The sequence below is a fragment of the Etheostoma spectabile genome, chromosome 7, assembly GCF_008692095.1.
Source record: "Etheostoma spectabile isolate EspeVRDwgs_2016 chromosome 7, UIUC_Espe_1.0, whole genome shotgun sequence".
Classification (NCBI taxonomy): Eukaryota; Metazoa; Chordata; class Actinopteri; order Perciformes; family Percidae; genus Etheostoma; species Etheostoma spectabile.
The window spans coordinates 2,124,108-2,146,401 of NC_045739.1; the positions used below are offsets into that span (position 1 = coordinate 2,124,108).

General features: G+C 38.4%; 2 protein-coding genes and 1 long non-coding RNA gene across 8 annotated transcripts in view; 2 read left to right on the forward strand and 1 right to left on the reverse strand.

The window, feature by feature from the left end:
* LOC116692186 (uncharacterized) lies at window positions 1-17,666 on the forward strand. The gene is made up of 3 exons (XR_004332654.1): window positions 1-10; window positions 7,283-8,129; window positions 17,655-17,666. It is a non-coding gene; the product is annotated as an uncharacterized LOC116692186 (long non-coding RNA).
* On the forward strand, window positions 4,455-9,016 carry tnfrsf9a (tumor necrosis factor receptor superfamily, member 9a). The gene is made up of 7 exons (XM_032520247.1): window positions 4,455-4,830; window positions 5,783-5,902; window positions 6,025-6,159; window positions 6,252-6,324; window positions 6,423-6,526; window positions 6,619-6,786; window positions 6,916-9,016. Exons 1-7 carry the CDS (start codon window positions 4,695-4,697, stop codon window positions 7,029-7,031), a joined length of 852 nt encoding a protein of 283 aa, XP_032376138.1. The 5' UTR covers window positions 4,455-4,694; the 3' UTR covers window positions 7,032-9,016.
* Window positions 9,290-22,294, reverse strand: part of ccdc187 (coiled-coil domain containing 187) — a 19,145-nt gene continuing 6,140 nt past the window's right edge. For 3 of the 6 annotated variants that reach the window (XM_032520188.1, XM_032520190.1, XM_032520189.1), the window contains exons 3-13: window positions 20,323-20,385; window positions 19,633-19,771; window positions 18,950-19,040; window positions 14,019-14,082; window positions 12,015-13,358; window positions 11,203-11,324; window positions 11,014-11,085; window positions 10,795-10,929; window positions 10,571-10,662; window positions 10,386-10,480; window positions 9,290-10,235 (exon numbers count right to left, since the gene is read on the reverse strand). In XM_032520188.1, the coding sequence (XP_032376079.1) occupies window positions 10,087-10,235; window positions 10,386-10,480; window positions 10,571-10,662; window positions 10,795-10,929; window positions 11,014-11,085; window positions 11,203-11,324; window positions 12,015-13,358; window positions 14,019-14,082; window positions 18,950-19,040; window positions 19,633-19,771; window positions 20,323-20,385 (2,366 nt within the window). In that variant the 3' untranslated portion in view covers window positions 9,290-10,086. The remainder of the gene's footprint in view (window positions 10,236-10,385; window positions 10,481-10,570; window positions 10,663-10,794; window positions 10,930-11,013; window positions 11,086-11,202; window positions 11,325-12,014; window positions 13,359-14,018; window positions 14,083-18,949; window positions 19,041-19,632; window positions 19,772-20,322; window positions 20,386-22,294) is intronic. The other 3 variants (XR_004332639.1, XM_032520191.1, XM_032520192.1) reach the window with 3 other exon arrangements.

Below are 22,294 nucleotides of genomic sequence, written 5' to 3' on the forward strand. Positions count from 1 at the left end.
ATAGGTCATAGTATAGTATATTAAAGAAATCATTAGAAGTCATTGTATAGTATGTTAAAAAAAAAACATAAAAATGTCACGGTATAGTAAAGTGGTGTGAAAAAGTGTTGGCCCCCTTCCTCATTACCTGTTCCTTTGCATGTTTGTCACACTTAAGTGTTTCGGAACATCAAACCAATTTAAACAATAGTCAAGGACAACACAAGTAAACACAAAATGCAATTTGTAAATGAAGGTGTTTATTATTAAAAGTGAAAAAAAAATCCAAACCATCATGGCCCTGTGTGAAAAAGTGATTGCCCCCCTTGTTTAAACATACTATAACTGTGGTTGTCCACACCTGAGTTCAATTTCTCTAGCCACACCCAGGCCTGATTATTGCCACACCTGTTCACAATCAAGGCATCACTTAAATAGGAGCTGCTTGACACAGTAAGGTCCACCAGAAGATCCTTAAAAGCTACACATCATGCCGAGACCCAAAGAAATTCAGGAACAATTGAGAAAGAAAGTAATTGAGATCTATCAGTCTGGAAAGGGTTATAAAGCCATTTGTGTTTAAAAAGTCATGGTAGGGCATGTCTAAAAAGTCATATAAAGTCTTAGTGTAGTATGTCATGAAAAAATCAATGTATATTATGTCCCCCCAAAAATGTAAAGTCATAGTTTAGCATGTTAAAATTTTTTTCATGAAAAGTACTAGTATATTCACTAGCATGGACCACGCCACAACCATGTGTTAGTTAAAAACTTATTGAACATTTTGAACGTGCAGATGAACATTATGAATGTGCAAAATTGATGTGGATGTTGTCTGATGGCTGGTCTGGAAGGATGTGTGATGGGTGGAGGAGACTCAGAGTGGGGGTTCCGTCTCAGAAGCAGTTTACAGACCCCCAGACTCCCGAACCTAAGTTAACAAATTAACTCCATGTTTGTCGAAAAGTCATAGTTTAGCATGTCGAAAAAAAATTTGAAGTCCTGGTAAAGTATGTTAAAATGATCAAATAAAGTTAAAATAAGGTTAATAGAAAGTCATTGTACTGTAAGTAAAAAAAACCTCATAGTTTGGTATGTTGAAAAATGTCATGAAAAAGACATAGTACAATATGTTGAAAAAAGTCATAAATGTCATAGTATATTATGTCAAAAAGTCATAAAATGTCATAGTATTTGTTGAAAAAGTCATAGAAAAGTAATTATATAGCATGTGTAAAAAGTCATAGAATAGTATGTCAAAAAAGTTATAAGTCTTGGTCTAGTATGTTAAAAAAGTCATAAAAAGTCATAGTATAGTATGTCAAAAAAGTTGAAAAGTAAGTACAGTACTTGAAAAAATAATGAAAAAGTCACAGTTAGTATGTCAAAAAAAGTTCTAAAAAGTACAGTATAGGTACATCAAAAATAATGAAAAGTCATGTGTAAGTAAAAAAGTCAGAAACTATGGATAGTATAGTTGTGACAAAATATAGAACAGTCATTGTAGTATGTTAAAATGAATAGTATATAAAAACATTAAAAGTGAGTATGTAAAAAAACTAAATATGGTATAGTATATCAAAATAAGACATTAGAAAGTTGTAGTATTGTATGTTGAAAAAAGTCATAAAACATCATGGTATAGTATATCAAAAAAGTCGTGAAAAAGTTTAGTATTGTATGTTGAAAAAAGTCACAAGACACTGGAGTTGTGGTACACCATTCACTAAAAGAGATATGTACAAATATGGTCTCATGGAAGAGGCACAGAAGAAAACCTTCACGTCTCACTCAAAATCAGCTTTGAGTTTGCAATGAACAAAAAGACAAGCCTGATGCATTGTGAAACAAGTTCTTGGACAAGAAGTAAAATAAACTTTTGGCGCAATAAGCAAAGGTACTTTGGAGAAGAAAGGGCACAGAATTTAAGAAAAGAACCTCTATCCAACTGTTCAGCATGGGGGGGGGGGGGGGGGGGGGGGGTCATTAATGCTTTGGGGTTGTATTGCAGCAGTGGTATAAATTGTGGACGCTAACTTGTGCCATCTGTGAAAAAGCTGAAGTTAAAGAAAGGATGGCTTCTACAAATGGATAATGATCCTAAACACACCTCAAAATTCACAGTGGATTACATCAAGAGGTGTAAACTGAAGGTTTTGCCATGGCCTTCACAATCTCTTGACCTCAACATAATTGAAAATCTTTGGATAGACCTTAAAAGAGCAGTGCATGACAGACAGAAATCTCAAAGAACTGGAAGACTTTTGTAAGGAAGAATGGGCGAAGATACCTCAAACAAGACTTGAAAGACTCTTGGCTGGATACAAGAAGCGTTTCCAAGCTGTGTTACTTGCCAAAGGGGGCAGTACAAGGTATTAACTCTGCAAGGTGCCCAAACTTTTACAGACGCCATTTTTTTGTTTTCTGTTATTTTGAAAGTGTAAATGATGTAAATAAAATCTAACTTTTTGTGACATGTTATACGAATGTCTAATCTGTCATTTGATGCCTTTTGGAGATTTTTTCCATCTTTTCTTAGCTTCTTTATGCACATTAATACAAAAAAGTCATAGTATAGTATGTTAAAAAAAAAAAAAAGTCAAAGTACAGTAAATTGAAGATTAGTCATGATACATTTTGTCAAAAAAGTCACAGTATAGTACGTGAAAAAAACTTAATGAAAAGTCATAGAATAGTATGTAGGAAAAAGTCATAGTATATGTCAAAAAAGCATGTTGAAAAAGTTTTAAAAATTCACAGTATAGCATGTTAACAAAAAGTCGTGAAAAAGTCTTTGTAAAGGTGTTTTTTTTTTAGGGCATTTCAGGATGTATGTATGTATGTATGCATGTATGTATGTATGTATGTATGCATACTATACTATGACTATGAGTATACTTGTTAAAAAAGTCATAAAAAGTCATTGTATGTTAAAGAATAGTCTTAATACAGTTTGTTGAAAAAGTCATAGTGTAGTATGTTGAAAAAAGTCATAGTACATGTCAAAAAAGTGATAAAAAAGTCATGGTATAGTATGTCAAAAAACTCATTACAAAATCATAGTATAGCACGTTAAAAAAAGTCATGAAAAAGTCATAGTACAGCATGTGGAAAACAGTGAAAAAGTAATACTCGAAATGAGTATGTCGAAAAACAAATTAAAGTCCTTGTATAGTATGTTAAAAAAACCCATTAAAAGTCATGATACAGTATATCAAAATAAGGTTAATGGAAAGTCACAGTATTGTATGTTGAAAATGTCATAGTACAGTATTTTGAAAAAAGTCATAAAAAGTCATAGTATAGTATGTCAAAAAAGTCATAAAAAGTTATAGCATAACATGTCGAAAAAGTCGTAAAGTGTATCAAAAAAAGGTAATTAAAAAGTACATGACGAAAAAAGTCATAGATAAGTCGTTGTATAGGCTGTCAAAAAAGTTACTAGTATAGTATGTTGAAAAAAGTCATAGTAAAGTCATAGTATAGCATGTTGAAAAAAGTCATTAAAAAGTCATAGTATTACTATAGATAGGTGTAGCTGGTGGTTATAAAGGTTCAACGTAAGTTGAATAGGATAAGTCATAATAAAGTCATGGTATAGTATGTTGAAAAAAGTCTTAGTATTATTATACTATAGAAGTCATAATAAAGTCATAGTATAGTATGTTAGAAAAAGTCATAGTATTACTATACTATAGAAGTTATAATAAAGTCAAAGTATAGTATGTTGGAAAAAGTCATAGTATTACTATACTATAGAAGTCATAATAAAGTCATAGTATAGTATGTTGGAAAAAGTCAAGAAAAAATCATTGTATAGTATGGTGAAAAAGTCGTAATAAAGTCATAGTATAGTATGTTGAAAAAAAGTCAAGAAAAAGTCACAATAAATTCATAGTATAGTATGTTGAAAAACTGGTATCATAGTAATAGAAGTCATTTTAATCATAAACGGTTGTAGGAAACAAATGGGTTTCCAATAAAATGGGTTTCACATGGGCCATAGAAGTTGTTTTTTTGGAAAACAGAGAGTAGGGGGAGGGGAATTTTCACAACAAAATGTAACAAAACGTTTATTATAAACCAAAACAAATTTATGTCTTTGTGAATACTCATTCCTTAAATGAATAAAGTCAAATGACTGATCTGATAACAACATGAGCCAAGCGAGGAAGGCAGTCATCCACACAAAAACATTAATCAGTTGGTCTATTCAGGCACAGCAGTGAAGTGGGAACAAAATGTAGTATTGCAGCCTGTTATGTTGATAATGTTTTTTCTTCTCTTTTTTAACTCTTTTTATTTCTCATCTGGCTGTAAGCTATAAAATGTTCATCATGAAACAAAAACGTGTTAACAATTTGTAATTTGTAAGTTTGGACTTGTGTTTTCATTTTTCATTCATGAGTCATTTAGGACACGCCCCTTGATGTGAATATGAATAGCTGGGCGGGCGTGAGTTATGTGTTAGAGCACTGTGGTTACAGCACAGACAGCTTTCTTCCCATGACATCCTTCAAACATACTGCTGAGTGGCTTTAAGTTAACAAGAAAGTTATTGTAGTTTAGAGTAAAGCTACAGATGTAGAAAAACAAAAAAATTAAGTGCCTTAAAAAGAATTAGGTACCTGGGATATTTCTTGGATTGGATTAGCTCACGTTTTACCTGAGGTGGCTGTCATCCTGATCCCCAAGGCTGGAGAGCTGACAACAGTATGGCTGCAGTCTTAAAGGCATTGGTTCTTGCTCTGCTCATTCAGGGCTGTTTTTGCAGTGTTGGACAGACTGACACAGGCTGCATGAAATGGACACCTGAAGGGGATAACGTTTGCTGTGAAGCCTGTTTTGCTGGTAAGTGATAACAGAGATAATGAGCATTACAATTCTCTATGATTTTCAATTGATGACTTGCTGTAAGTTCAGAAGAGCATTTTTGGCAAGGGCTCTACCAGTCAATATACTGGTGTATCTTTCATATCCTAATGTTGATGCAATTATATTGAGCTTTAAAAATACCAGAATTAAGCCAGAAATGTTTTTTAATGAAACACTGTAGATATTCATGGGGGGAAGGAGAAATGCCCTCTCTGAGACTTTCCACATAAACTCAGTTGGTATGCAAACATGCAAACATTATCCTTTTCCAGACCTAAAGAGTTAAAGTTATCCCATGTAGTATCTAAGAAAAGCAAAAAACCTACTGTCAGCAGTAGAAAATTAAAAAAGATAATATTCCAGCCTTTCTGTGGTGGTTGCTTGTAACCAATATAGTTTCTGTGGTTTGTCAGCTAATACCACAACACAGAGAAAAGGCGTGTATATATATATATATATATATATATATATATATATATATATATATATATATATATATATATATATATATATACATATATGTGAAGCTTCCCTTAGTTGTAATACAACTTTTAAAGCTAGTATTGGGGCACGGGGGGTTGTTACTTTGTGTATGAATGTATATTATTACAAGCGCTGATTACCTTGTGTGTGAATGTATATTATTAAAAGCGCTGATCTTCCTAAAACTGATGTCAGCTAATGTGGCAGAGCTTACACAGTTTATAGCTTTTTGTATCTGTGTAGATATGTACAGTATACGCATATAAGTTACTGTATGTATTCTATTTCAAGATATTCTAATTTAAACCTTTGTGTATTATATATACCCACTTATATGTATATAAGTGTGTGTAGCTTGAATTGACTACAACTAACATTTCATAGGGCAATCCTGTGTTGTAAAATGGAAAATAAATTAACCTTGATCCTTGAACTCTGTTTGCAGGACACCGCCTGGTCAAAGAATGTGGCCCGAACCCGAAAGATCTCTGTACTCCTTGTGAGGCTGGGACGTTTACGGTGAACCCAAAAAAGTACAGCTGTACCAGGTGTACACAGTGTGTAGGTATGTCTGCAGATGCTATAACTGCATAAGACGTGTCTTCAGTAGTGTATGTCCCACAAGCAGACTTTTTTCTTTTAAATTACAACTTTTACAACTCTCTTGCCATCTGTTTGTATGTGTAGGTGCTCAGATCTTAGTGAAAGAGTGCACTGCCACAGCTGACACAAAGTGTGGCTGTATAGAAGGACTCACCTGTGGTGATGACCGCTGTTCATTCTGCATCAAAAAGTGTGATAAAGGTTATGAACCAGTGAAACGTAAGTAAAAATAATCTCATGACTTTAGCACATGCACATTAGATGTACGGTTTATGTTGAGTTGCAAGTCAACCGAATGATTGCCTACACAGGTTCATGCAGACCATGTCCAGAGGGAACCTTCAACAACCAAACTCACCAGAGGTGTAAACCCTGGAGCACCAAGTGAGATATCACCTTGCTCTAAAAACACTATCTGCTATTCTAGCCATTTTGTTGTTGTACTGAAGAGATTTGATGAAAAAACTTTATTTTTCTAAAAGGTGTCCCAATCCAGATCAAAAGATTGTGGCCAAGGGAAATGCACTTACGGACATTAAGTGTGTTGATGTTTCACATGTCCAAGTGAGCGGTTCAACACAACCTGGTAGGATGTGATTCTATTCCTCTAATGTACTTTTGCTTTAATTCTTGTTTTTGTTTAAAGCCAGCAATAATTTCTTGGTGCTGTTGTGTCAGATCCCACAGAGCAGGTATGGCCATTGGTCTTATCTGTGATCACAAGTGCAGTCCTGATGGCTTTTAGCATAATCATCATCAGCCTTGTGGCCAAGAAAATCTTCCAGAAAAGAAACGAAAAAGGCAAAAAGCCAACCACAAAGACCCCAATAAACAGAACCCCTACAGGTAATTACTGCCGTACTTCGTGATATATTATCCCGACCATATTGCACAAATGAATGTTGATCATACACAATGTTTATCAAGCCAATGACAGTGAAAAGGTATTTGCTTTGACTTTTTTCTCTCCTTCAGATGATCCAAGGACACTAATAGCCATTGAGTGCAGTTTCCACGAGGCCCAGCAAGAGCAGGGCAGCAGCTCAGAGTCGCTGGACTCCAAGGACTCCTCGGACCAGCTCCTTGTTTGAAGAGAAGGGAAACAGGACTTGACTGCCCCGCTGAATAACTCATTCTGTTTGTGTTGAGTTTGAGGGAAAGGAAACAGGATGTACTGAATAAGATAGAGTCCCTCTTTGTGATACTGAATGTGTCGTGCCAATTTGTTTGTCTCCAAATGAAAGAAACAGAGCACTGTATTCACCAAACTGTATTTTATACACCGCATTTTCCTTTTATCAGAATAACAAAAGATGCTAAGAAAATTGTTGTAGGTAAGTAGGTTAGAGGTATTGCTTTACAATTACACCAGGAGGTAATTATAGCGAGGATACAGTAAATGTACACAGGGGAGGAAGGGGAATTCTGAGAGGGAAAAAACAAAGTGGATTACAACAGCCCATTCATCATGTTAATTATATCAGACAGTGAGGCTGTTTTTCCCTTTCAGTTAAGCCTAAAAGAAGATAGATGTGAAAGGTTTTGAATTATTGGACTGAGTTTGACATCAGATGGGAAAAAGCATACCTTAAATACCTAAGCCTTTAAACTTATTTTAAACTACTTTCAAACAAATGGACTTGAGCCAATGGCCTGTGTATAATAATATTGTGGTGTTTGAGTTTCACTCCTTTCATATTTGCATGTCTAAGCGGGAAAGCTGCTGAGTGTTGCTTTGTGTGAATGTACAGTGCAGGTGGGTGTTCAGCTGGGTGTAAAAGTCTGACAGCAGAGAAATTTGAGTCACGCCTGAGGCTGAGCCCACAAACCCCTCCTAAATATCTACTTTTTACTGCTGAATTTCTACATTTCCAACTCTGGTTATGTTGCAATCATGATTTTACACTGTGAAACATTTATGATTTATCAGGGGGCAGTTGTCTATTTTGGATTATATAAATGTTTCTATAGAACACAGAAGATAACTTTGTTTACAATAGTAGATAGTATCACTTTGAAGTCAGCGTGGTGTATATGGCCTCTTCGAGCCTACTTAACAGTACCAGGAACTATATGGACTTTCCAGTAATTTTTTCATTGGTATCAAAAAAGTCCAGCAAAGGGAGTTCCCTTTTTGTGAATAGGTAATCGTATATTTGAAATTAAAACACCAAGGAATCTACAGTACAGTATTTTAACGTGGAAGATGTGGTTGAGGTTGTATTTTTGATCAAGCTGAGACAAGCCTGTTGAGCAAGAGTTTGACAACACAGTGGGTATCCCAAGTACAATATTTCTGATTAAGTATCAGATAGTGTGATTAGTCACGTGTTGCTCATAGATCATTGAAATTTCTATTAAGTGTGTCATGTGGGAAATCCTCTGAACAAATAGGATACAAACTTGGCAAACATATAAGGCAGACACAATATCAAAAACGAGGCCCAAAGGTTATGTGGAAACCCCCCAGTCTGTCTTCTACTCTTTTTTTACTGATCTTCTATCACAACAGAGTAGGCAGCTGGATCAGAAACTCATGGTCTTTTCTGAAATGTAACGGGCGTATATCTTTCTACTGAAATGGAACATTTGTTAGCCCACACCTCTACTAATGTATCAGGGACTATGAGTCACATCGGCACATTGTGATGTCAGTTGAAAGACAAAGTTCACGAGTGCTGCCTCGAGAAGAGTTACCACAGTATGACAGGCTGTCATACAGTAAGAGGTAGTAAGGACTGTAGCACTTTACTTGTCAACTATTATGATCCATGTTACGCACTTGTCTGGTTTGTGAATATATCATTCTGCCTAATGTATATTTTACAAGACGTTTTTATATTTTTCTTTGGAACTGTTTATGATTGACAGTGTGCATTCTGTTACATTGTTCTTTTTTAAAAGTCAATACAGTTTTTATTTTTCTAGAAATTTTATTTGTTGTACTTTCATAAAGAACAATTCCATTTATAGTGGTCCACCTGCAGTGGCATGTTTCATCTGTAAAAAAACAAATGCAACAACAAAAAGCGGTTTTAAACGTAGGAGTAATATAATCATATTAAAAAAAGACAAGTGAGACCAACAAGTGTGTGTAAAAAGTACAATCGTTTTAGTATTCTGTACAACGAATAATGCTACTGACTGATAAAAGCCCACCTGGCAAAAAATACACAAACATCAGTTGGATAAGTATCAAGTTATTTAAGTTTAAAAAGGTCCACTTACAAGTTTATTGAAGCTTTTTCCAACTCCATCGGTCTTCATTTACTGTTCCTAGAGGTTTATTAATATCTGGATCTTACACTCAAACAATTGAACATACATTGATGATCGTTGTAATATGTTATTTCAAATGGGATTTCCATTTAATAAGGGTCAAACAAGTTAATGTGATTGTCATTGTACCATTGTAAACATTGCTGGAGCCCTGCCAAACTGCTTTGAAACAAAGTTGACAGACTCCAAAAGTGGATGTCTTCTTGTCCCAAAACCACGTCAGGTTTAAGGGTGGTCAAAGAAACTTTTTGCTTTATTTGACATTCTTGATTGTCCCACTAGACAGCTTTGGTTTCTCTTCCCTTAATGCTGTGGGCATCAGTGCTAACCGCTGCACCACTCTGCTTCAAAATCATCCAAAGCATCAAAAATATCAAATGAAATAACATGAAGAGATTATAGATAATGGATGGACTCTTGACACATCAACTAAATAAAAAAAGAAAGCTACAAATGTAATAAAAAGGTATACTGTTTAAATTAAACACTCATTGACACTGAAGATTTCAAACAAAACTTCAATAAACCTAATTTTTCCCTTTGAAAATAAGAAAAGGCATGAGTCCAAAGTGTTGTCATTATTCACTTAATCAAGAAATATTATAAAATCTCACTTCTCTCAATTCTCTCTCTGTGTTCCACTGGTCTAAAGTGCTAGTATGGGTGGCTGACAGAAAAAACTGTGTTCTTGTAATCTTAAACTAATAAGAGCTCTGTAATAATAATAATAATAATAATAATAATAATAAATTGAATTTGTATAGCACTTTTCAAGGACCCAAAGTCACTTAAATTGTAGCCTAACTTATATTTAGTGTTATAAAATATATACATGTGATGCACTCCAACAGCACAATGTGAGGAAAATTATTGTTGCTTGCAATTTTCCTTCTTCTCTTTGAGTTTAGTGCGTCCTGATTTGTCCGTCTGCCGTTTAGTGGGTGGGATGAAAGTAGGCTCCTCGAGTAAGTCATGTAAGCCAGAATGTGGCATGGGAAGTGTCTCACAGGCTGGACCTATAAGAGAAGATAAGAAAAGAATTTATTGATCCAACAATTGGGAAATTCCCTTGTCACATCAGCTCTAAATTAAAAGGAAAAAGGATGTGAGTGTCCACCCATTGTTTTCAGTTTAATTTTAGGTGCCATCTGTCCTATTTACGGTACCCGCTTGTCCCACTCGGAGGCTCTCTGTGCTTTCCCTTCTGGCCTGGAAGGTCGGGTCCAGTTCCTCCGCAATATTTCTCATCTGCTGGGCTTGTCTGTAAACGCAGCAGAGATAAGTCAGCATGTGGTCACAATACAGACATTTATCAGTTTCATGTACATATATTTCATCTCAAAACAATTACGGTATAGTGGAGAAGGAGCTGGGTGGCTGGTTCTCTGGGGAGCAGTCAGTGGGGGAAGGAAGTCCCTCTGAGTCACGCCTCTCTCGTCGAAACTAAGACAGTGGACAAAAAGGAGTCAAACTCATTTTATCACCTTAATATTAAAGTGAAAGACATGCATGACAATGAAATGCACCATCTTTAGATGGCTGAAACTGTGTTCTAAATAACCCCAAAACATTCACCGGTTGGTCTCCTGCAGCCCGTCGGTCATGATGACTGATCATCGCTCTGTGCTCGCGCCACGATGCCGGCCCTTCTAGTTCACGAGATCTTCGCTTTGACTTAATTTCTTGCTTCTGCATAAAGCGTGCAATTTCCTAGCGCAAAAACACAACAATTAATCATTTGACAGGTGGATATTCAACATGATACATCGGTACGGATGACTTAATTTGTCATACCTCATCCTGCGCCACTTGTGCTACTCTGAAGTCTCCCTCTGGGTAAGCACTGCATGGCGAGGGCTGTGAGTTCTGCAGAAACAAGCCAGAAAAAGCCAAACCGCAAAAGGCAGAATTAATTTTTTTATGAAAAGAGAAACTGATCTTTTTCCTTGACTTCTAAACCACAGCCACTCTTGGATCCCCTACCCTCCTCAACCGCTTTTCCTCTTCCTCCTGCAGCTTGTGAGCCAGTTCTTCGTCCTGCAGGACCTGCCGCAGCTCCCCCAGGTCCAGGCTAGTCTTGCCTGGCTCTGGTTGCAGTGATGCTGCTATGGGTGAAGTATGACAGTGTCAAATCCAAAAGAACTAAAGTGACTAAGACAACCAGCATACAAGTTGTAAAAAACATGGAAATCAGTGATGAATCAGACAAGTGTACTGACCATAGACTGTATAATATTGGTGGACAGAGTTTGTATGATGTCACCCATCGATTTGTGGAGATCTGCTATGATTTGTAGTTTGCTGTTAATTTAGACAAGAGGGAGGAGGGACGGAGGAGCCCTTACACTCTACTTTATGTTACACACTTTCACTGGATACCACATCATAGCCATGCTCTAAACCATTAATATTAACAGTCTATGGTACCGACACAGAGGCTGAAAGACCCAAGGACCGATGACATTTGAATCACACCAAGAGATAAGAGGAAAAAACATGTGAGGGAATGTTGCTAGATTTTGACAGAAACTCCATAGTACTTATTCCCTCACTACATCAAGAAGGAAGAAAAAAATGAAAAGCAAACATTATTCCAGGACTACTAATTATACATATGAAAAAGGAAAATGTCCCACTTTAGCAAGAGACCCCAAGACACCAGTAAAACCAAAATGTTTTCAGATTAGACGATGATTGAGGGAAGGTGAGAAGAGCAGATGTAAACAGAGAGGTAGGGCAAAGCTTTGGAAGCTTTCCCTCTGCAGATTGGAGTTGGCTGCAGTTCTGGGTGTTACCTGCTGCCAGGTGCCTTGACCTATCCCTGGTTGAAGCCCTGCTGCTTCTGCTGCTGAGGCTTTGGCTACGCTGTGGGGCTTTTTGATGGGGCTGTTCTACTCTCCTCTCCTCCTCTGAGCTTAACCTTTCTTCTATGGTCTGGTGCCAAAGCCTGCGTTCACTTGTTGTCCTCTTGACCCTGCAATCATTTGCATTCCTCTCCCTCTCGTCATCATTAGAGTTCCTCTGCCCTCCCCACCTTCTACTGCCTCCCTTATTTCTGTTAGCAAGATACATGTCTCTATTAATCTCATAAACCTTGCAATCATGCTCCACATTATTATGGTGCCTGTCTCTGTCTTCTCTGTGATCTCTCCTACTGTTCTCTTGGTATGACAGTCTCCTCCTCTCCCTGATATCTCCATGGAAACTGTGCCTGGTGTTGGCAGCTCTCTGGAAGGCTCTCTGATGTGGTTGGGAGTCGCTGCAGGAGACCTCACTCCCATGAAGCACCTGGCTGTCTCTGCTTTGAGGTCTTATTTGTAGTGGCGCCCCGTTGCTGCCAAACCTCACAGGCACACCCCTCTCTCTGAGCACCTGGCCCAGCATCTCCCAGACTCCACTGGTTTCCCCCTGCTGCCTGTTAGAGCTCCTGGTGTTGTCCTGAAAACGGACATGTTTGTCGGGGTTGTCCTTATAGCTCCAGGTCCTCACTAACTCTCTGTTGCTGTGTTTACTCCTGTCAGGTAGCCTGACAGATTCACTGCGACTACATCGCCTTTCTCTTATTTCAACTAACCTACGGTCTCTATCCTGATCTCTGTTCCTGTGCAAACCCTGATATTCCTCTCCATGGTTCTTTTCCTGATCCCAATTCCTAGGCTTCCTCCTCTCTAGGTCACAATTTTCATAAAAGTCCTCATTCCACGCTCCTCTCTCCTCCTCTGTAAAGCTGCTGCGAGAGCCAACACTTCTGTAGTGTCTCTGGTGCAGATGATGTAAAGATGCCTGGTGTCGGGGAGGTGCTGTGTTGAGTCTTTCATTCAGTCTCTGGGACCTGACAGTGAGCTGTTCAGAGAAAACCGTGTCAGAGTCCTCTGAATCCTCACTCAAACGCTCTCCCAATTCACTCCTGATTTCCCTTATGGAATCTGGGTGTCCTTGATTTGACCATGCACTTGTGTTTCTCTGAGCTGCTACCCCTCTAGGGGAGTCAGCCTGAGGCCTTGTTATGTCTGAATGGTTGTGAGAAGTAGGCCATTGACACCTGGTGGTGGTAGAAGAGTACTGCTCTTCTTGTTGGTGAAGGTTGCTGCTGAGTGTGTGCTGGTGTGGGGATGGCAGTGCAGGATCGCTGGCGCTGCCTTTAGTAATGCCAAACATGCAAACACAAAAGCAGGGAGGATGGGTGAGGCTGTTAGTGGGTCATATTAGAGGAGTGCAGTTAATTATGAGGCAACATATTATTATAGATAAAAAAAGAGATCTTTTAAAACTATCAAAAATAGCCACATGGCCTTTAAGGAAGAGTATTTGTTACACAACTTAAACAAAGGTTTTAGACAAAAACTGAGGCTTTCCAATACAGATCTACAATCATGCATTAAAGACTACATTAAAGACAACATCTTACATGCATGTAACTGATGCAGTACACAACACATTAAAGAGAAAATTAATGAATGTTTTTGTTCATGCTGTTGTAATATTTGGAGAATCGCTTAAATATAAATATTATAAGCAGTTGCAGTGAAGCAAAGCATGGTTAGGGAGACGCCAAGCAAGCCCTGGACTTTGTCCTACTTTAAGTGGAACAACTAATTCTTTGTTCAGCAATATATGCATATATAACATACAGTTTTGATCAAAAATTCTAACAAAATATGTAAAAAATTCAAACATCACCTTTTCTTAATTTCTTAATAATTTATTGTCAGTATGCTAGGATTGCAGACTAATGTCACATAATACAGTCAAGAAAACATACACACACACAAAAAAAAAAGGCAAAACGTAAACTGTACCTTCACTACGGCCCCTCCTTGTGATTCTCTGCTCCTCCTCTTCCTGCATTCGTTTAGCTATTTCCTGCGGAGACACAGCCATGCTGATTGCTTCTCTGTAAACTGTAATGAGTAACCCATTACGAATTTAAGCTAAATGAAGATGACAAAAGAATGGAGCCGTTCTGTCAAATATGCAAATAAATATAGAAACATGGTTAGAACACTTTAGACTTTGATATGAACTTCAAACTAGATTTTATTGTCCCTGTTACAACCCCTTGATCCTATCCAAAATCATTTGTCAATGACAAAAGTCACAATCTTTCATCTGGCTCATTGTCCTTATTTTAAAACATCCACAGAATTAATTTATTTATCACAGCAAAACTAATAATGAACTTATCTGGATAAAAGCATATATATTAAAACAAGCTCAAGTCACTGAGAGCAGGTTATACTACTGGTGTGCGACCATGAATTGCAATGACTGCAACGGTTACTCTAAAACATCATTTATACTGTGCCGTTTCAACCAGCAGATGGCAACATAACATAGAAAAAAGAAAGCAAGGAAACTTGATTAATGTCCGAGATTTTATCCGCCATCAGGAGGTTTTGCTTTCATGTCATCTACTTTTCACAATGCACAAAAAAATGCCCTTAAACTGTACTACTGCTTCATCTATTTAACCTCACGACACGTTTTGCCTTAAAATTTACTCCAGTCCCTTTATTTTATCTATACATTATTAGCATTCAAGTGACAACATGAATAAAACATGGACCAAGGTCTCAGACCCCATTTGGAGTTGACTGATTATACATCAAAGACGAATCTAGTCTACATGTCTACAGAGGAAGCTAAACCAAATGCACAGCCATGTTGTGTGACGTAGTGCCACTGTGATGTGATCTGACATATTAATTCTAGGTGACCAAACTAATTGTTTAAGACAGGGCTGTGTCTGACTCAATGGAAACTAGGAGACTACATGAGAGACAAATACAACTTTTAATCTCCTTGAGCCAGAAATTTGGACCAGAAACACTCAGACAGAAGCAGATCAACAGGACTGTTTCATTTGAAGTAACACCTTGTCACTGGATAATGCCTGCACTTACAAGCGCTGCTATGGTGGACTGCTCTCTAAAAGCGAACCCCCACCATGTCTCTATGTTGCTTTCCTTGGAAAGGCCAGAACTAATCAGGTTTCCTACAAATCAGCAGATTCTACCAGTGAATTTTATGAAATCTCTCTCTGTAGGCTGCATTTGCAACATAAATCATAACTAAAAGCTATTGCAGCTCCTTTTGGATTTGCAATCAGGGTGTGTGTGTCAGCCACTTTGCCAGCATCAGCAGATAATTAGCAGCTTGCCATAGCAGGTTAAGTGCCACAGGGATCTGGCATTTAAAACTGCACAGCCTGACGCCTTCTGTTCCTTAATTAAAGACACAATCTACAGGGAGGCAAATATTTAATCAACACCTCTGATCAGCAAGTCATTAAGTAAGGTAAGCAAACAGGAGTGTTAATAGTTCACCATTTGATCCTAGCATAAACACTCATCAAAAAAAATGATTACTTCCGCACAGGAATAGTATAATCTCATACAATTTGCTGCATTACCTTACATGACTTTAACCCAGTAGGTAAAAGTCCATCTAACTCTTGAGTGTAGACACCTCATGTTGGTTCCCACAAAGTTCAAATCCAAAACTTTTAATAATGATGAATGAAGCCCAGTCTCTTTGACCTCACATCCCCCAAACAAGGACCTTCTATTAGCCTGTCCAAGGCAGCCTTCTCTAAAAAGGAAAATTATAATATGCTGGAGCGGCCTTGTGACGCAGACCACTCCACCGGACCTGCTGGCAGTAAGCTTTTTTTTCTCCCACAATGTTTTACTACTTACACAGCTCAACTCTTAAATTTATATTGTTAGACAATCCATTTCTGTAAAGCTACCAATGTTCAGAAATGCAAATGCGTTCTGTAGAAAGCGCAGACATAAAGACAATATTTTAGGGATTGGGCTTCTGTGTGAACAGGGAGAGGTGATTGATGGGAGCCATGTGGTTGCCCTGACGTGTTTGGGTTGCAAGATTATTTGTTTTTGTGTTCACAACATTTGGGAGAGATCTAGTGCTGTTCCACAAATAAGGACTAGGAAAGAATGGAAAGCAAATGTCAACCATCACAGCATTATCTAGACATTGTTATATTTGTATCAAAAATCAGATGGTAAAACATTTAACTCTTGTTGTCTACAACTGAAACAAGACAAGCTTGCGGCTCTTCCAGAAAAAAAACACCACCTTGTTGGAACCCTGAAAACATGTTGGAAACCAATGAACGTTAAACCACTTAATGGAAAGGATAATCAAATAATGCTGAGGGCCTCACATTATTAAAAACCGCACTTGAGTAATGTTTTGACTTAACCTGCCTCTTCCTCAAACTGCACAGTTAAAGGGAACACGCCGACTTATTTGGACTTTATCTTATACACCGTATCCCCCTGAGTTAGAGAAGTTCATACATACCCTTCTCATCTCCGTAACTCGGTCTGACGCAACCACCGTTAGTCTAACTCAGCACAGATCCTGGAGGTGGGAACTGGGAACTATTCTCAGAAGGAAAAGCACTGCTACTTGGGTGGAGTGATTATTACTCCAACTCTGAGCAAACTCCAGGCGAACTCTCTGCTCCTCACCAAGGGGCTTCTCAGGTGCTGCGAGCAAATCCCTCCGCCAAGGGAGCAGAAGTAGCAGTGCCTCGCCTTCTGTGGGGAATAGTTCCCAGCATGTATACGGTTAGAAGATGGCTGTGTCTCATGTTACCTTGTTATTTGTACACGCCGTGACTATACAAATCCCAAAATGTAAATAGGAAAATGTTGGCGTTAATTTGTCACTTATTGGGAACAGTAGGCTTGATGGAGCAGGTTACCTCCAGAATCTGTGCTAAGCTAGACAGGTAGGTGGGTGCGTCAGACAGAGTTACAACACGCACGGAGATGAGAAGGATATGTATCAACTTCTCTAACTCTGGGGGATGCGGTGAATAAGCTAACGTCCCAATAAGTTCCCGTGTTCCTTTAAGATTTTACACGCTGAATGTGCACATCCAATAAGGCTTGACCAACCACCAGAGAAATAGCTTGATTCATCATCCAGATGGGTAGCTGACAGGTTTTGTCTCTGTTTAACAGCTGACTTTGCTCATACAGCCTTCTTATGGCACAGTTGATACAGAGGCCCCAAGCAGCACTTTACTGCAACCGCCATTCATTATGGATCCACTTAGTCTTAGAGAGAGAGAGCAGAGTAAACCATATGATACTCCCTGGCCTGTTTGTAACAGGAGATAATTAAACGATATACAAGTATGTCCCGGTTGCCATATATAGTACGACTATGAGTGCCACTGCTGAAGTTTATGGATAATGCTGGAGCTAATGTTAAGTTTGTGTAAACTGCCAGGGATAGTCAGAGTGTAGTTTATGCCCAGATCTGTCTGCACACAGTTCTGTAGTTTGAGATACAAAGAATCATTCATCTACCTTTACAAGCTGTGATTTTCTGCTTTGTCCAACACCTACAGACCTCAACAGTTACTGAGTCAGATAATCCACTAAAGAATCATCCAGTTACACAGTCTATTGGGGCTCAAACTAGAAAGTGATTTAGAAACTCTGATAAAACTTCTGACCTCGGAAATTAATTGAAACTGAAATGAATTTAAGCTGACCACAGACACTTTGTCTGTGGAGAAGGAAACTTTCCGGCCAACAGTGGAGAAGAAAGATTCATTTGGGAGTGGAGTAAAACTTCCGGTCTTACTTTGCTTTTTTGTTTCTGTTTTATCAGTGCATTGTGCCAAGTTGAACTTGTCCCTACAGTACAGTGTCTCGCTCTCCTCTGGTTGCTGACAGCAACTAGACACCCACAGGAAAGGATTTGTTCTACTTTCAGGAGAAAATCCTCAAAATATTTTGCTTTACAAACTTTGCTATCACATGTGTGTCTTCTTATTAACTGATCCATCTTTTGGTTTCAAGCTAAGCTTTACACCACAGGTGTTTTAATTTAAAATTGAAATAATGAGGGACTGGTAAAGTAAATGTAAATGTAAATGTGCTGTGTTTATATAGCGCTTTTCTAGTCTTAACGACTACTCAAAGCACTTTTACATCATACAGGAAACATTCACTATTCACACAAATTCATACACTGTGGCCGAGGCTGCTGTACAAGGTGCCACCTGCTCATCAGATAAACACTCACACACATTCACACTTCGATGCGCAGCACCGGGGGCAACTCGGGGTTCAGTATCTTGCCCAAGGACATTTCGACATCGGACTGCAGGGCAAGGGATTGAACCACCAACCTTCCGACTGGCAGGCAACCGCTCTACCAGAGCCACAGCCGCCCATTCTTTTAGGCAGCATATATGTTTTCCAACCTTTCCATATATCAGTCTCCTTTGGCCTTGTGTCTATCTTACACAATATTCTCTATGTTTCTGTGGCCAAAATACAGATTTGTTTTCCATTGATCATATCATATTATATCATATCATATCATATGATGGACTGAACTACTGTCAGTGTGCCAAGTAGTCTATTCATTTAGAAAGCTAAAGTAAAGAGTTGTAGCAGTAGCTGCAGTAGTGTGTAGCAGCCTAGCAGACCACTGACAGAGATTATGAGTTTTATGCAGACACTGATGGCTTTTCCCTTTATTTGATAATGACAGTGGCCAGACAGGAATAGTGGGAGAGAGATGCGGGATGACGCGCACCAAAGGACTCAGCCTACATGGGGCGCATGCTTTTACTGGGTGAGCTAGGCCGACCCAATATTGCTTGATCTTTAATGCATTCATTGGAGAAATGTGAAACTAGATGTAGACCAAATTAAATCTGTTAATTTGTGCTCACCTCATCTTCTTGCTCCCTCCTCCGGGCCTCTTCAGCACAACGCTGGATCTCCTCCTGAATTACACGGGCATACTCAAAGTCTTCCTCCTCTCTACAGAGCAGTCAGAAAAGAAAAGGGCTTTTTACTCTTGTGACGTATGTAATAAAACTACCTACAGTTCAATGTCAATCAGATAGATTTATATATGTACAAATTTGCATTTAAATCTACACACAGTAGGGTCAAAATTTGGGCTGCACAACATTTCGTTTTTTGATTTTCTTTGCAACATCAACTAATAAACACATATCCGACAGACACGCATAGATTTTTTTTGTGTTAGTTAAAAGAAAATATTATCAGAATAAGACTATCATTGTTATTTTAGTGGTGCCTTTTATATTCAATTCACTGTTCAATTTGTTTAACAAAAGAATGTTGGAATAGATTTCCATTAATTAGTTTTAAATTTAACATGCAATTTGTTGTATTTCAGTAGAAGACTGATAGCAACAGAACGGTAGAACAGAGTACACTTTCGTATCGGTTTATTTTTCTCAAGTAATATTGCTACTGCGATATTCCGCCAATGTTATTGCATATTTTTTCTCATATTGTGCAGCCCTAGTCAGCATATATATGCAGGACACTGCAGCAGTGTGAGCTGTGTTGCAGTACGCTTGGAGGAGCAGGGGTCACCTACAGTTGTCTGGAGGCCTGTCTGAGGAGGGTGCTCTGCTGGGCCTGCTCCTCTTCCTCCTCATCCTGCAGCCTTTTCGCTACACGGATGTCATTCTGCACTAGCTGGTTCTTCTGGATGTTGGTGGTATAGTATTGCTCGACTATGAGGAAAAGGCAGAGAAAAAGGCAGAGGGTCTCAAATGTTTGGCAATGAAGGACCTTGTCTTATCAATATTGTAGTAATACATAATTACTATATTACTTATTACTATATTCTAAATTGGTTGATTTTTAAGTATTCCTGACTGCTGTGTTGTTAACTTGAAACATTCTTTGTGGAATGCTAGACCCACAGTGTACTTTTGAGAAGTCCTACAAACAGACACCAAATTACATGTCACTTTGGCTACTGCGCAACACTGCAAGGAGCAAAAAGAAGTTCAATATAACTACTTGAGGTTTTTTTTAGTCTGCCTTGGTAAACCATGAGAATACAGCATTTTACTCATGTATGTTTTATTGTCAATCTGTCATTTGCAATAATAGCTGCCAAGTTTAATCATTTGCTAAATTCCACAACAGGATAACTAAAGATGAAGATGACAACAAAGAAAGTGGTGATTCACTGAGACAGACGAGCCCCACGCAATCTACACCTTAGTGTAGTGTGCAGCTGTACTGCTGCCACATGGTAGCTTGACATTGGACTTACTCTCCTGTTCCTGCAGGTTGTGTGCCAACACTCCATCCTCCAGCACAGCAAAACACTCACACACTGAAACAACAGAAGGCAAAAACACTTCAGTGTCATACAAAAGGTTACAAAAGTGTTCAAATGATTCTGTAAGTTGTCTTCTGGATAAATGTATTTTGCACTTTTGCTTAAATTAAAAAAAGTGTTACAGAGTAACAAAGTAACAAAGTGAGAAGTTCTCTTAGCTGGAGAGCTAAAACAACAGAAAAGCATTTGGATGGCTTGAAAAGAGAATGTTGTGGAGCTTTTGGTAGAGCACTTTGTCTAAAAGGAAACAATAGGATATGAGTGTTGTGTGTCACGTTTGTGGTTAATTCAAGAGACAAAAGGCAGAGGAGTGTCCCTTGAGAAACTTTAGGAAAAATAAAACAACCATCTACCACTCTGGCACGAATTCCCAGTTTAACATATAAAAGGCTCCAATAAAACCCCCTTCATAACAGGGTGACAGTGCTCCAGAGCAACACCCAAGTGGCCACAATTATTGCTGTCCTCTCAGTGGGTTTACAGAGGAATAGATCCAATCTGACATGCTTGATTTCACTGTATCTTGTGTGTGTGCAATGAATGTACTATAGTACAAGTGTAAACTACAAAATATGTCATCTTTAAAATTTTGGTTGTAAAGATCTTAAGGAGGAAGATGCATGCTTTTTCGTTTACAAATGTGCTCACTATGACTACCAAATTAAGATTTTAGGAACTTCCACCTGCAACCATATATACTGAGAAGCCAGTGCAGATGGTACAAAAGTATGTTGAGTGAAGTATGATAGGTTGTCAGAAATCCCAAGGCTTTAGCTCAGAGCTCTCTGGACACCAACTCTGTCTGGTTCTCCATATCGAGCCACTTTGTAGCTGAGCCTTCCATATCCCATGATCCCATAGTCTGGCCACCTGCTGCTGGACATGGTAATAAAACATATCAGTTTCATGTCATTAACATTCTCCAGCATGGTCTTGTTTTGTCAGAAAGCTGACAAAGAACTTCATGGAGACTTTAATATAGACACAACAATTTTGCAAAGAAAATGTTCCCAAAAGTGTGAAGTCAAACAACGGGATAATTAGCAAGAGAGACATATAGGCTGAATCTCATTTCTCTGTCTTTCCCCTTCCCTTTAGTTTTGGGCGTTCACACGAGAGTAAGAGCTGTCCCAGTACTCAATTTGATCGAGGGTTAGGGGTAAGACAAAGGGGTGCAGAGCGCTTAAAACCAAAGGAGGACGCAAAGCTTACTTGAAAACAACGGCTGCTAGATCAAGCAGAGAGACCCTCTTAAATAATTGATTTGAAAATTACAACAGTCTTGTTATGTGCTGGATACAGGCCTGTACATATATACTTGCAACCATGTTCTTAAGTGAAACCTTTTAAAATCACTAGCTTGCTATGCTAACCACTAACGTTAACGCTAATGTTACATTGCTGATTTGCACAGTCCCGCATTTCTCTGCCTTGAATGGACTCCATGCATGTCTACAGTTTTAACCATTAGCAGAGAATTTCGTTTGATATCAGTGCACAACACTACTTGCTTTGGAGACATTGAGACGTGCTTTACATATACCCTCCTGTATCACACAGGGACGCAGAAGGACACACAGCAGCTGATCCACTTTTGGGCTGAAATTGAGCAGAAGTTTCTTAAATCATGTGTTCATGTTGTACCCATTCATTACTGTGCTGGTACTGTATTATTGTAATCGTTTGTAATTCATTCCTGTTCATGCACTTGTATATTGTTGTTGGTTATGATATGGGACACTTATGAAAGAAATATGAGGGAAGGGTGACGGGCCAACTGGCATCAGACTGGTCTGGAATATCAGAATAGCTGTTGTTTATTTGTGGTCTTGAGTTTTACACATTTGAGTGCCTTTTTAAAATGTGTGTGACATGTAAATTATGGTTCTAATAGTTAACAATG

Excerpts from the sequence above, each read along its gene's own strand:
- tnfrsf9a (XM_032520247.1), top strand. The coding sequence starts at position 4,695 with ATGGCTGCAGTCTTAAAGGCATTGGTTCTTGCTCTGCTCATTCAGGGC. Across the intron at positions 4,831-5,782 it reads CTGTGAAGCCTGTTTTGCTG|GACACCGCCTGGTCAAAGAA; the intron begins GTAAGTGATAAC and ends CTCTGTTTGCAG. Across the intron at positions 6,787-6,915 it reads AATAAACAGAACCCCTACAG|ATGATCCAAGGACACTAATA; the intron begins GTAATTACTGCC and ends TCTCTCCTTCAG.